This window comes from Bufo bufo, chromosome 11 (genome assembly GCF_905171765.1).
Source record: "Bufo bufo chromosome 11, aBufBuf1.1, whole genome shotgun sequence".
Classification (NCBI taxonomy): Eukaryota; Metazoa; Chordata; class Amphibia; order Anura; family Bufonidae; genus Bufo; species Bufo bufo.
This window is the reverse complement of record NC_053399.1, coordinates 31,807,785-31,823,085: the sequence shown is the minus strand read 5'-3', so window position 1 is coordinate 31,823,085 and position 15,301 is coordinate 31,807,785. Positions and strand designations below refer to the sequence as shown.

Below are 15,301 nucleotides of genomic sequence, written 5' to 3'. Positions count from 1 at the left end.
CTATGCTAGCTTCTGATTTGGGAAGATAATAGAATTTTATAAATGTATTCTCAAATAAATTGAATACACTTAGTTATGAATACATTTTAGGACTTTTTAGAGAATTAGTCAAATGATAGGATAAGTTATCGCCATTCATTTCCACCAGACTATACTGTATCCTTACAGACACGTCTTCTTTAGTTCCACCTATATATACGGTGATGATTCTTTGGACTGGTCCCTAAGGACTGCAGCCACTAGTGAGATCCTGGCGGTAGTCATCATGCTAAAGTGTATTCCTATGAGGCATCCCTCCAGTGGTAATATGGGAAGAACCAGTAAGACTGTGCTGCTGCCTGTCATAGCTGTCTGCATAGTCCTTGTGAATGGCGCAGGCAGGCGTACCTGATTATATCACTGCGTTTTGCAGAAGCCTTGACCGTTCTCTGCCTTGAGTGATTTGAGGCAGACTGGTTACTAGGGATGTGCTACCTGCCAGCCCACTGATACTGCAGTGGAAACACGAAATAATCTGCAGGCAGCATGTTACAGAGCAGGAGAAGCGGAGCAGATTGATATATAGTTTTATGGGAAAGATTCAGTATAACCTGTGTTTCGTTGATTTAAATTCCTGCTCATTGTGGGCTTTGAAGTCCAGGAGGAGGTCCTATCAGTGACTGACAGCCTTCCCTCTGAGGAGGAAGTCCTATCAGTAATTGACAGCCTTCCCTATATGAGGAGGAGGTCCCATCAGTGATTGACAGCCTTCCCTCTATGAGGAGGAGGTCCTATCAGTGATTGACAGCCTTCCCTCTATGAGGAGAAGGTCCTATCAGTGACTGACAGCCTTCCCTCTATGAGGAGGTGGTCCTATCAGTGACTAACAGCCTTCCCTCTATGAGGAGGAGGTCCTATCAGTGACTGACAGCCTTCCCTCTATGAGGAGGAGGTCCTATCAGTGATTGACAGCCTTCCCTCTATGAGGAGAAGGTCCTATCAGTGATTTACGCCTTCCCTCTATGAGGAGGAGGTCCTATCAGTGATTGACAGCCTTCCCTCTATGAAGAGGAGGTCCTATCAGTGATTGACATCCTTCCCTCTATGAGGAGGAGGTCCCATCAGTGATTGACTCCTTCCCTCTATGAGGAGGAGGTCCTATCAGTGACTGACAGCCTTCCTTCTATGAGGAGAAGGTCCCATCAGTGACTGACAGCCTTCCCTCTATGAGGAGGAGGTCCTATCAGTGATTGACAGTCTTCCCTCTATGAGGAGGTGGTCCTATCAGTGACTGACAGTCTTCCTTCTATGAGGAGGTGGTCCTATCAGTGACTGACAGCCTTCCCTCTATAAGGAGGAGGTCCTATCAGTGACTGACAGCCTTCCGTCTATGAGGAGGAGGTCCTATCAGTGATTGACTCCTTCCCTCTATGAGGAGAAGGTCCTATCAGTGACTGACAGCCTTCCCTCTATGAGGAGGAGGTCCTATCCGTGATTGACTCCTTCCCTCTATGAGGAGAAGGTCCTATCAGTGACTGACAGCCTTCCATCTATGAGGAGGAGGTCCTATCAGTGATTGACAGCCTTCCCTCTATGAGGAGGAGGTCCTATCAGTGATTGACTCCTTCCCTCTATGAGGAGAAGGTCCTATCAGTGACTGACAGCCTTCCCTCTATTAGAAGGTCCTACCAGTGATTGACTCCTTCCCTCTATGAGGAGAAGGTCCTATCAGTGACTGACAGCCTTCCCTCTATGAGGAGGAGGTCCTATCCGTGATTGACTCCTTCCCTCTATGAGGAGAAGGTCCTATCAGTGACTGACAGCCTTCCCTCTATGAGGAGGAGGTCCTATCAGTGATTGACAGCCTTCCCTCTATGAGGAGGTGGTCCTATCAGTGATGACAGCCTTCCCTCTATGAGGAGGAGGTCCTATCAGTGACTGACAGCCTTCCCTCTATGAGGAGGAGGTCCTATCAGTGATTGACTCCTTCCCTCTATGAGGAGAAGGTCCTATCAGTGACTGACAGCCTTCCCTCTATTAGAAGGTCCTACCAGTGATTGACAGCCTTCCCTGTATGAGGAGGAGGTCCCATCAGTGATTGACTCCTTCCCTCTATGAGGAGGAGGTCCTATCAGTGACTGACAGCCTTCCCTCTATGAGGAGGAGGTCCTATCCGTGATTGACTCCTTCCCTCTATGAGGAGAAGGTCCTATCAGTGACTGACAGCCTTCCCTCTATGAGGAGGAGGTCCTATCAGTGATTGACTCCTTCCCTCTATGAGGAGAAGGTCCTATCAGTGACTGACAGCCTTCCCTCTATTAGAAGGTCCTACCAGTGATTGACAGCCTTCCCTGTATGACTGTGCATACAGAGAGCTGTCAAATCACTGATAGGTCCGCCTCCTGAACTTCAATGCTCAGAATGAGCACAGATATAAATTCAGAAATTATAAAAGTTATACTGAAAATTTTCCCAAAAACATTATATACCAATCTGCTCAGCTCCTCCTGCTCTAGAACATGCTGCCTGCAGCTCAGACACCATGTTTAAGGCGACAGGTTCCCTTTAAATAACCATGCTGAAAGGAAAGGAGAGAGAAGGAGGAAAGCAGCTCCATGACTTTCCATGATTCAAGCTGTGGTGTTAAATACATTTTTGTAAAAATAAATTTAGGTGAAGAACCCCTTAATACACACGGGGGTCGCCACAGACATTAGATTACAGCTGGTCTCAAGGTAAACAGCGAGAGCTGCTAAGAATAGTCTGATAGCTATGGACCACCCTGGATGGATGTAAGATGGGGGGAGATGTGGTAGGGGAATATAAACCTGGCCAAAAGGAATATATTCGTATTTACAGCACTCACCCACTACCAGACAGCTGCCGGCCAAACACTAGTTTGGTTAACAGATATTCCTCTCCGCTCCACTATAAACATGCACACTCGTCTCGGCCGAGCATGCAGGTTGCAGGTTTTAATGGGGAGAGTGGAATGGGAATCAGCTGCTGTCGGATCCCCCTGAAAACCGCTTATCTCCTGGGTAAGGAGAAAAAAAAAAGTAGTTCTCCGGGACTGTATTCGTGATTACGTATCCATAGGACAGATCATCAATGGCAGATAGGTGGGGGTCCGATAAGCTGTATAAAAGGGCAGCTAAGCTCCAGCACAGATCCACGCACCGAGTAGTGGCCGTGAATGGTACTGCGGCGCCGTATTGTGGTTCTGGAGCAGCTCATTTAAGTAGTTGATCCCTAGAGGTGCTGGGAGACAGGCCCAGTACTGATATCATATTGATGATTATAAGGACTAATATAAAACTCCCAGCACCCCCCCCCCCCCTCCCCCAGGACAATATACAGCTTCAGGCCTTTCCTTGAAAAGTATAAATACAGCAAGTTGTCCATTTACTTACATTGTTCTTCTTCCTTTGCTGCTCCACTGCCGATTTTTGAACTTCCAGCTCGGCGAGCAGCTCCGTTATGTCCTTGTCTTTCTTTGCAATCCTAGAAACATGGACAACACATCAGGTGGTCATATACAGGGTCACTAAATGCGATATTTTATACAATATGATCTGTTTTCCCAAGAGGTTACGGCACGGATGGACAACCCGCGGACCAAGCTGTTGCAAAACGACACCTCCCAACATGCCTGAAACAGGCTACAGCTATTAGGGCATGCTGGGAGTTGTAGTTTTGCAACAGCTGGATGGCCACAGGTTGGGCATCCCTGGGTTAAGGTATGTCAGACTAGGATCTCTACACACGCAGAAGATGGACAACTTTACTGTAAGGAGGTCACCCGTGTAGTGCGGAGATTATGTAATGGATTCCTCTTCATAAGAGAGCAGACTTCAATGTTAAATGAAGGATAACTATAAGGATCTCCATGTTCAGCGTAGGTCTCAGGAAGGCTCTAGGTGTACACACCGCACGATATGCCACGTGTGTTATTTTGGCATACACTGGGCCAGTTGTCGTTGCCATCACTTTAATAAAGCATTGTCTGGGTGTAAAGAACAGAACTTGATCGCACATCCACAATGCTATGCTTTGATCTAACTCGCTGCTCAGTGCTATATTAAAGTGTACAGCCCCCCATACTGCATGCTGTACAAGAGGCATTAGTGTACATTTAACGCGCTGAGCAGCGAGTTAGATCAAAGCATAGCATTGTGGATGTGCGATCCAGTTCTGTTCTTTACCCCCAGACAACTCTAATAAAGCATATTCCACTAAGCGTGGTTATATAGCAGGACAATGTAAAAAGCACAGGCATATCGTGCAGTCTATCATTTTGTGTTTACCATGAGAGTCAATGGCAGGTGTATGTCTATAAGACATAGCTTGGAGGCTTCAGTCATCGTATACGTCAGGGGATACTCTCGACATGTTCCTCCGATGGAGTCAAAAGGCAAGATGCGAACAGAGCCTTATTTTTGTGACATGTGGTTTCAACTGGCTTGTTCGTATTCCCCATTAGTTCTGTTTTTCGGATCCCTTTCAATCAGCCAAAGCACAGGGCCACAATAAACAGTTTCTCTTGCGCTAGGTTACCTGGCATATCTGTCCATTCTTTTTGTCAGTGCCTGCTGTGTAATACTTCATTTACCCTGCAGTCACCATTATCTCTAGTCAAAGGGGTTTTCTTGGAATTAAACAATGATGGCCTGTCCTTAGGATAGGTCATCTGTACCATCAGCTCTCTGAAGGGCCACAGCGCCGTTGACTGGATAGTGGCGGAACTTTGTATTGCAGCTCAATCCCATTCACTTAAAGGGGTTTTATGAGAGTTTTTTTTTTTTTTTTTAACTTATGACCTATCCAGATCTGGATAGGTCACCAGGATCTGAACGGTGGGGTTCCAACACCAGAGACGCCCGCCGATCAGCTGTTTGAGAAGGCAGCGGCACTTGCCTTCTCCAAGCTTGCCCCAGGCCATGTGATGTCACGTTCATCAGTCACATGGTCTAGGTGCAGCTCAGCCCCATTGAAGTGTCTTAGGCTCAGCTGCAATACCAAGCACGACCACTATACAATGTACGGCACTGTGCTTGGGGAGCTGACAGAAAGCCGCGGAGCTACCAGGAGTGCCGATGCCTTCTCACTCAAACAGCTGATCGGCGGAGGTCACGGGTGTAGGTCCCCCACCGATCAGATATTGATAACCTATGTAGAGTATATGTCATCAATTAAAAAAAAAAAGAATAATAATATTATATATATATATATATATATATATATATATATATATATATATATATATATATATATATATATACATATATATATACACACACATATATATACATACACACACACACACACTCCTTAAAATAGGACTAAGCTGGATGCAGGACACTACTTACAAGGCTATTAATTCTTCATTTTTAGCAACTGAAGAAACCTAAAAGAGAAGAAGAAAAGTCAGAACAAATGCATCCATCCTTACCTATTAAGTTTTATCAAATATAGGATTTTGAACAACCTAAATTTTGTTTTGTATATACAACTCCTATAAAGATCCAAATGTCTCCATGGTAACAGACTACAATCTAATCCTGTGTAGTCTGATCCTGCAGTAGAAATGTATGGGTCCGCAATTTCATTCCGCAGAATGAAGAAAAGAATTGCGGATGTGTGAATGGAGCCTTACTAACATACATTCGGCAGATAAGCAAGAAGTGTGGTGCACACAGATGGTGATCTAACCGGATCAGACTACACAGGGTTTATCTGTAGTCTGTTACCATGGAGACATATTCTATATAGGAGGCATAGACACAAAACTATTGATTTTTACATTAAGATGAATTATAAAGTTGATTCATTGATTCTGGAACAAAAACTGGTTGCAAAAGTGGTAAAAGACATTAAATGAATTTGCAGCCTATTTTAGTTATTTCTCCACCCTTTGCTCCTCCACAGTGCACAATGGCTGCGGACAAATGGCGGAAAACTAAAAGTCGGAACTGTGCACAATCCACACCTGCCGTAGTTGTTGATCATGCTTCTTTTGTAGTTCACAGGCCTGAATTTTCAAAATTTCATTTTCTTTTTTCAGACCCTATGAAGAAGAAAAAAAACGGTCAGTGTGGTGCCTGGCGTCATGGTTGCCATCTACGCGGCTGCTTAGGGGTTCTGAATTTACCGTTAATTCCTGAGTTGTGACGGTTATATTTGCCTCCCTCTCCGAAAGTGCTGCCTCCATGTTCTTAATTTTCTCATTCTGTTGTTCTACTCTGTATGCAGAGAAAAAATAAATAAATAAATAATTGATTTAATAATGCATCTACAGGGTACTCTTTAACCCTTAGATGCCAATGATGTATGTAATATGTACGGACTTTAGAGTGCTGCAACTAGGACAGGGTTACAGCACTCATTTTAAGCCCGGCAATGAAAGCAGAAGCAAGGAGTGTCTATAAGGGCGCATTCACAAGACCGCGCAGTGTTCTGCGGATGCCAGCCGTGTGCGTTCCGCAATTTGCAGAACGGAAAGCCCATTATAGATATGCACATCTCCAACGTCAGCTGGATTTATATCAATGTGATGACAGAATCCTTTTAGGCTGGGTTCACACTTGAGCGTTTTACAGCGCGTTCAAACGCGCTGTAAAACGCTCAACACATGAAAACCAATGCTTCCCTATGGCCCTGGTTCTCACTTGAGCGTTTTACAGCGCGTTTGAACGCGCTGAAAAACGCCCTACGCTCAAAAAATTTCTTGAGCTTCTGTGGGGCGTTTTGTCGCGCGTTTGCAGCCATAGGACACTGCTGTTAATCACACAAACGCGTGTAATACGCGCGTTGACTATGGACAAAAACGCGCGACAAAAACGCGCGTTAAACGCGCATATCAAATATGCTCAGGTCTGAACCCAGCCTTAAAGGGGCGAGATGATCAGTCATTAGCTGATGTCATCATGAATGAACATACCAACTATTTATATAAAAAAAAAAGCTTAAAGGGGTTATCCCATCTTAGATAATAGGGGCATATCGCTAGGATATGCCCCCATTGTCTGATAGGTGCGGGTCCCGGCACGTCTGGGACCCGCACCTACAAGGAGAACAGAGCCGGGGAGAATTGCGGCTCCATAGAAATGAATGGAGGGCGACTGCGCATGCGCAGTGCGCCCTCCTCAACTTTCTCCGCTCCGTTCTCCTTGTAGGTGCAGGTCCCAGAGGTGGGACCCGCACCTATCAGACAATGGGGGCATATCCTACCGATATGCCCCCATTGTCTAAGATGGGATAACCCCTTTAAAGAAATACAGGTAGACTTACATTCTCTGAAGATCTTGCACTCCTGTTGACGATGAGTCTTGCTATGAAACAAATAAAGCAAATATAATTTTACTACTTTTGAACGTTTTCAGAACGGATCCGTTTGTATTATCTGTAACATAGCCAAGACGGATCCATCTTGAACACCATTAAAAGTCAATGGAGGACGGATCAGTTTTCTATTGTGCCAGATTGTGTCAGTGAAAACGGATCCGTCCCCATTGACTTACATTGTGTGCCAAGACTGATTTTTGGCTCAGTTTCATCAGACAGACACCAAAACGCTGCAGGCAGTGTTTTGGTGTCAGTCTCTAAAGCGGAATGGAGACTGAACTGATGCATTTTGAGCGGATCCTTTTCCATTCAGAAAGCATTAGGGCAAAACGGATCCGTTTTGGACCACTTGTGAGAGCCCTGAACGGATCTCACAAACCGAAAGCCAAAACGCGAGTGTCAAAGTAGACTAGCCCCTATAGCTGGCGGTGGATCCGCCGAACTTATGAAGAGGCGCCGGCCTCTACATAACTTCGGCGTATCCAGCGACAGTCTAAAGACAGCTTCCTTGCTGGTTTAAATTTAGACCATTTTCTACGCCTAAAACAGGTGTAGAAAATGATGAATGGCGCCCACTTTTTTAGACCTGGCATAAGCGGGGAAAAGTCGCAGATTACAGCGCATATAAACTTTGCGCCACAAAATACGTCTAATATAGGCGTATTTCTGGATAGCAAATGACCCCCGAAAATCTGCAGTAAACCAGCAGAACCTGACAGCACTGCTGCTTCAAGCTTTGGGTATGAAAATTCAAACGTTGATCATTCTTCAGAAATGTAAGTTGTCAAAAACCACTTTTCAGCTTTTCTGTGAAAACTAAAAGCCCATTTTCTATATTCCTTCCAGGTGGTCTCCTTTAAAGAAGCAGGTGCTGATATACACGTGCAATGTGCAGTACCTGCAGTAATTTCTGCTTGGCTTCTTCAATATGGATTCTCAGCTGCTGACTTTCTTTTCGTAGATCCTTCAAGAACAAAAAGCATACTCAGTTACTTCACATGTTTCCTCATGGGCGGGGTGTGGAGGAGACATTCATTTTATTGGTTTGCGCTACCCGACACTTACAATAATACTGAAAAGTGTTGTCCCGCGACAAAATATTACATTTCTCTGTTAGATCCTGCAAAACAATTTAGCGATGGGAATCATTTTTTGAGGTGGTGGCCCATCTCACACATTGGTGGCATATCCTAGTGATATGCCACCAATGTCAGGTAGGTATGGGTCCCATCTCTGGAACCCGCATCTATCTCTAAAAGGGGGGCCCCAAAGCAAAGGAGAGCAGACCTCTCTCTCCATTCACGTCTACGGGAGTTCTGAAAAGAGCCAAGCGAGCATGCTCGGCTATATCCGAAACTCCCATAGAAATGAATAGAATGCGAATGGAAAGCGCACAGCACGAGGGAGGCCACCCCTCCATGGAAGTAATCGGAGGGTGGCCACGCTTGTGCCGTGCACCCTAGATTATTTTGGAAGCAATGTTCTAGAGATGGACCCTTTGGGAACCGCAGCTATAAGACATTGGTGGCATATCGTAGCGATGTGCAATTTTTTTTAAAGGGTTGGCCTGTGTCTAGGTATAGCCGTTACATACTTGTTACGGCACCTCCTGCAATTCTCCTGATTCCTTAAGTCCAGCTCTGGTGAGAACGGCAACAATTCTTATTGCTGGCCTGCATAATCTTAGGAGACCCCCCCATAGAATGTATACAAGAGGGTCTGGCCAGTGGGACTGAGCTACTGGGCACGTGTGACCGCCATCACAGTGGTCACTGTTTATCAGCGGTTTTCTGCATGTTCCTAAACCAAAATGTCTTGCAAAAATCCTGCTGAGAACTCAGGGAGTAATCTCCCATTGATCTGTTCCATCTATGGAGACCGAGTTTTAGCAAGGTGGTGGGCTAAAAAAAAATATTCTCTCTGTTCTACTGCGGGCAGGGCAGGCTCCTGTTAGAGCCAGTTATGGCCATAGGATATAGTGAGGAGGAAAGAGGCATAGCTGTGCTCCTTGGGTCCATAGAGACAAATTCTTAATGTGCTTCTCAGTTTTAAATTGTAATATGAGACAGAATCAGAGGAGAGGAGAATATTCGGGGAGGAAGGGCTGGGATATTTTTTTTATTTTTGTTTCATTTTCTGTTCTTCGTGATCCTTCAGGTGGATCTTACCTTCTTAGGGATCCGACGAGACTAAACATTAAAGGGAACCCCTCATCAACGTTATGCTGACCTCACTGAGGGCAGCATAAGTTAGATCTCAGCGCTGTGTCACTCGTGAGCTAAAAGTAAGTGGTTGCAGAGAACCAGCATCATAATCATTGCAGCGCGGGCCTGGAAAAGAGTCACGGCCACCTGAGAAGAGTCCTGGTTATTCCTAATCTCCTGCTCTCGCCCATCTGCTGATGATTGGCAGTTCTCTCCTAGAGAGAAAAGGAGAAAACTAGGTAGGAGACGGTCAGCCATCAGCAGGTGCGCAGGAGAGCAGGAGATCATGAATAACCAGGACTCTTCTCAGGTGGCCGGGACTCTTTTCCAGGCCCAGTCTGCAAGGATTGTGATGTTGGTTCTTGGCAACCACTTACTTTTAACTTATAAATGACAGACCGCTGAAATCCACTCACCTGTCTATACTTTATTCTGCCATTAGTATGGGCAGCATAAAGTTAATGACAGTTTCCCTTTAACAGCCTTGACCATGTCTGATTGGTGGGGGGCCGACCCTCAGGACCCATGTCATTCATCAGGACAAAGGCGTCGTCACCTCCTCACTGTCTATCCAGGCACCGCGACACCACTGCATGTGCCAGTGCGCCCGGTGATACAGCTAATATGCTAAGCACTCCATTGTTCCCTGCAAGCAGCCATTTCTGACCATGAATAGGCCGCTGTTCTGTTGTACAATAGGAAGACTCATCGGACATCCAGGAAATATTTGACACAGCGATTTGACTTGTTATCATACGGATTGCAATGATCAAAATGAGATGAGAACGTTACCTCAATCTGCCTCTCCTTCTCTAGGACCACCTGCTGGCGTTTATTGAACCGTTCCTCCATCACCTTGAAGCTCTCCTCCTTGCCCTTCAATCTATGAAAAGACCAAAAATGACTTCAGACTCTGCCACAATAAAAATAAATAAAATAAAAACACTAAGACTCGCCATCCGCTGCCAGAATTGCTGCATACTCTGGAATAATGGGAGTGGGGGTCTACAGATATCATGACCTCATTTACAATCAGTTGATAGAATTGCAGTATATTATAGAAGGCCACCGACAGAATGACCATCCATAATCCACAGACCGAACTGCAGCATTGCTAGACAAAGACTATTTGTCCTTTCACACAGAGCAGATTTTAGGTTCACATTCAAATAATGAGTGAATATTGTAATGCTCACCCGATGGAAGACATTGCTATCTAGGACTACCTACCACTGTGGACTAATGGCTTCTACCTCGTTTTTTTTTTTTTGCCTTCCTCTGGATCAACTTGCAGGGTGACAGGCCGAACTGGATGGACAAATGTCTTTTTTCTTATGTACTATGTTACTATGTAATTGACACTTAAAGGGGGTCATCTGAGGCTATAAAAAGCTCCCCCATACGCCCGGGCCCCTCACAATGAATATACTTACCTGGCTCCCTGCGCCGCTCCCGATTCTCCCCATGTGCGGATGAAAAACTCCGGTGTCGGGGGGGGGAGTAGCCAATGGCAGGCGGAGACGGGGACGAGCCTCACCCACGATGCTAGGGAGGCTCGTCTCCGTTTGCCATTGGCTTCTCCCTCCCCCCGACACCGGATGTTTTCATTTGCGCATGGGGAGAAGCAGCAGCGGCGGTGCAGGGAGCCAGGTAACTATAATCATCGTGAAGGGCCCGGACGTATGGGGGAGCTATTTCTAGTCTCGGATAACTGCTAGGTGTATGAAGTTATGCCGTTCGGTGATTATTCAGGTCATTTACAGAAGAGAAATAAGCAGCGAGTGATACATACTGGTTTTGAAGTTCCTGAACTTGTGTAGTAGTAGAGACCTAAAGAGAAAATGAAAGCATAAGGAATGCCAGTAAGTGGAAAACCCAAATCATAATGTCAGAAGAATTTGTGCGCAAATGAAATCAAATGCAATCAGTGAAAATTAAACATTTAAAGCAAGTTAAAAAAAAAAAAAAAACGGGAAGTATCTGTACTGAAGGTGAAGTCATGCCCGGCTTTCCTGCATTACTACTGCAATTAAAAGAGTTTTCCAAAGATTTAAAGCAATTGTCTCACTTTAGTCATGTAGAGAAGGTTAAAAGGGGTTATCCTTGCTTTTAGTATTGATGACCCGGAATCCCCGCCAATCAGCTGTATGAAGGGAAGGTGCGCGCACTTCCTACGTGCCGTCTTCCTTCTTTCTTCCTGCTCGCCATAGAAAGAGAGACTGAAGACGGCAAGCGTGCAGGGCGCATGCCTTCTCTTCATGCACCCGATTGCTGGGGGTCCCCTGTCGATTCGATATTGATGATCTATCCTGAGGATAGGTCATCAATATTAAAAGGCTGGCAAACCCCTTTAATACAAGGCACTTACTAATGTATTGCGATTGTCCATATTGCCTCGTTTGCTGGCTGGATTCCTTTTTCCATCTCATTATACACTGGTCGTATCCAGGGGTTACGACCAACCTGCAATCCAGCACCGGCGGATGCGTTTGCACACTATTGGAAAAGGGGCCAACCTCTCTGTCGGCATGAGTACCTATAAGCAATCCCACAGTCCAAGCCACCAGAGAGCCCTGCGCCTTGTTCAATATTGTGCAAGCACGTCCACCGCTGCTGGATTGTAGGGTGGTCGTAACCCCTGGATGCGAGCAGTGTATAATGAGATGGAAAAATGAATCCAGCCAGCAAAGGAGGCAATTTAGACAATCCCAATACATTAGTAAGTGCCTTGTATTACTTTCTCTACATGATGAAGGCCATTTGCTGAAGTGAGACTATTTATAAAAAAAAAAAAAAAAAAGAAAAGCCAGGCAATGTTAAAATAAAAAAGAAGCTATACATGCTCTCACTGACACCCCACCACTACCACTACCTTTCCAAAGATGCTCCTGTCTCTGCTGCTCTGCACTTCCTATCCTGGCTCAAAGGCAAATGTTTGCTCAGCCAATAACTGGTCTTAGCAGTGTCCCAGTGATTGGCTAAATAGGCCTTTCTTGGCATTTTCGAGCCAGGAGAGCAGCAGGGACGGGAGATCGGCGGGGAGGTGTATTGTATTGCCAAGTGCTGGAGCTGTGCAATACACGAGTGAGTCCTCATTCATCAGGTCCTGCTTTCCCCACCGCCCTGCTCAAATAGGAAAAGTGAGGACTCACTGGCACGTCCTGTGTACGGAGAATTGAAGTAGGGGACCTGGCGTTTTGCTAAGAATATCAGTCACCAGTTTCTGCAGCCCTCCAACAGGACAGCACAAAACTAGTGACAGATTACCTTTAAAGGGGTTGTGTGGGAAGAAATAACTTTTCATTGATGCTTGAAGCCTGTCTTCGCTTTAGAAAGAATCATACCTGTGTGCTCCCCGCCGCTCCTGTCCTGTGCGCTGGCTCCCAACGTGTCCATCTTCTGGCCCGCGGCTTGTTGGCTTCACCTGCAGCCAACCACTGGCCTCAGCAGAGATTTCATCACTGAAGCCATTCATTGGCTGCAGCGTAATAGGTGACCATGCCCATGACGGGGAGAAAGAAAACAAGCGGCAGACCGGAAGATGGACACCCGGGAGCCAGCACACAGGACCAGAGCGGCAGGGAGCAGGCAAGTAGGATTCTTTCCTTAGCAGAGCATCAGTGAAAAGCTACTTATTACCGGACAACCCCTTTAAGGCTGCTGAAAACCGTAGGGAAGGATGAGAAAAGGGGGGCTGCACTGCACACAGAATACAATAGGGATCAGACATCACCCCAATTTTACGCTGCTCAATTACAACTTCCAATACATAAAAATATATATACATTAAAAAAAAAATTATATATATATATATATATATATATATATATATATATATATATATATATATATATATCTATCTATCTCAATTTTTAGCCCTCGACATTTTTAGATATGGCACAGGATCGGTCATTTTGGGCGTTACCTGTTCAGCCTTCTCAAGCTGGCTGCTTGCCAACGCTTCCTTCAGGGTTTCTATTTCTTTAGTCAATTCCTTTACAACAATGAAAACAAGACGCATGGGAGACAAGACCACAGCACAATGGGATGTAGAGCGGACGTGCCCTTAGCCCAGTCACAGCTCATAATCATCATCATTACAATGTGTAAAAACTAATACTGCAAATGGGCTAAGGTGCAACGTGTGATGAGACAGGTGCATGAACTACAATGTAACATACAACTGCAGACCTGGCATTTACTGTTGATGACCTATCCTCAGCATAGATCTATATCTAATCGGCAGGGGTACAACACAGCCACAATCATCTATTCTGCAGTCGCTCCAGAAGTCGCCGCAGACACTACACAGCTCCATCCATTGCAGAGTAGACAGAGCTGGAGCAGCGAGGCTCCCACTGATGTGAAAGGGTGCAGCACTGCACCATCAGAGCTACCCCGAAACCGCTAGTCTGCAGAGGTGCAGGATGTTAGACCCCCAGTGATCAAATACCGATAACTTACCCTGAGGATAAGCCATCCAAATAAATATCCTGTACAACCCCTTTAAGACAATAATATTAATACATTTGAGTAAACAAACCCAAATCTTGAGTATTAACAAGTTCATTTAGAATTCGGCTTTAACGCTTTTGTCACTTTAGATAGGACGCTCTCATCCAGCCCCTACAGTGTCTTCTGCCCTAGGCTTGTGGAGATGTGTCGCCACCATGATGCCGGCAGTAGTCATGGACTTTCAGAATAGCAATATCTTTCAGTGACAATATGGGGGGGGGGGGGGGGATAGGAATGCTAAGATTACACCTGTTACCTGTAAGGCTGGGCTCCCATCGGATGCCATAAACCAGGGATGGACAACCTGCGGCTCTCCAGCTGTTGTAAAACTACAACTCCCACCATGCCCTCCTGTGGGCTGATAGCTGTAGGCAGTCTACAGCTATCAACTGGAGAGCCTCAGGTTGGCCATCTCTGCCATAAACGATCCCCTTGTTTCCATCAGATGTTTTTTTGGAATCTAGAGCATCGGTCTTAACGCTGGATGTCTCTCTGCACAAGACAGAAAATGCAACATGCGCCATTTTCCACCCATCTTCCTCCATCTGAGAGCCAGGAATGGAAGCGCTGGTAGTGAAAATATAGACATGAGGGACAATCCCAGCTCTCTACAAAAGCAGGCCATCTGCTAATGTCACCAGCAGTCTTAAGGCGCTGCAGCACAAATTTACTGGGGCCATTGCTTAGCCAAAATGTTTTTAATAGGGTAAAAAAAAAAAAAAATGCTCCCTTATGAATAATTAAAGGGGCTGCCTTATAAAAGGCAATCGGTTTCCATTTGCACTATTACAGCGTGGACCTCACAGAGAAGTGGTCCTGCACTTAGGATCCTTGTCTATGAGCCATCTCATGACCTGTCCATGCACAAGCAAGGTATGGCCTTTGTGCAATACATTTTCATACACAACAGAAAGTATATAATTGCTGGTGCTGAAGAGTAGGTGGGCAGCAGGATGAATGCTCCTTTCTGAAGAGCAGGGAAGTGGAGACAACATATAGCGGATAACTGGGGAATACCTGTACAGTTCTCCCTTCCTTGTCCGCCTTTAGCTGCTCGGCCTGTAGGAGATCTTCTACCGACTTTATCCGGCCGTCCTTTTCATGGATCCTAAAGGACAATGTATCAGTAAGTTTATACAATAGGAAAATACACTTTTAAGGGGTTTTCCCCGAGTGTTTTATATTGATGACCCATTCTAAGGATAGGCCATCAGTATGTGATCGGTGGGGGTCCAACTCCCGACACTCCCGCCAATGAG

The 15,301-nt window shown here is 45.6% G+C and overlaps 1 protein-coding gene across 4 annotated transcripts in view; it reads right to left on the bottom strand.

Annotated features, from left to right (window-relative positions):
• The window catches only part of KTN1 (kinectin 1), an 80,405-nt gene that overhangs the window by 21,397 nt on the left and 43,707 nt on the right, over nucleotides 1-15,301 (bottom strand). For all 4 annotated transcript variants that reach the window (XM_040412586.1, XM_040412587.1, XM_040412588.1 and 1 more), the window contains exons 25-34: nucleotides 15,060-15,150; nucleotides 13,453-13,521; nucleotides 11,320-11,357; nucleotides 10,320-10,410; nucleotides 8,222-8,287; nucleotides 7,270-7,310; nucleotides 6,131-6,221; nucleotides 5,969-6,046; nucleotides 5,349-5,386; nucleotides 3,393-3,483 (exon numbers count right to left, since the gene is read on the bottom strand). In XM_040412586.1, coding sequence (XP_040268520.1) covers nucleotides 3,393-3,483; nucleotides 5,349-5,386; nucleotides 5,969-6,046; nucleotides 6,131-6,221; nucleotides 7,270-7,310; nucleotides 8,222-8,287; nucleotides 10,320-10,410; nucleotides 11,320-11,357; nucleotides 13,453-13,521; nucleotides 15,060-15,150 — 694 coding nt within the window. The remainder of the gene's footprint in view (nucleotides 1-3,392; nucleotides 3,484-5,348; nucleotides 5,387-5,968; nucleotides 6,047-6,130; nucleotides 6,222-7,269; nucleotides 7,311-8,221; nucleotides 8,288-10,319; nucleotides 10,411-11,319; nucleotides 11,358-13,452; nucleotides 13,522-15,059; nucleotides 15,151-15,301) is intronic.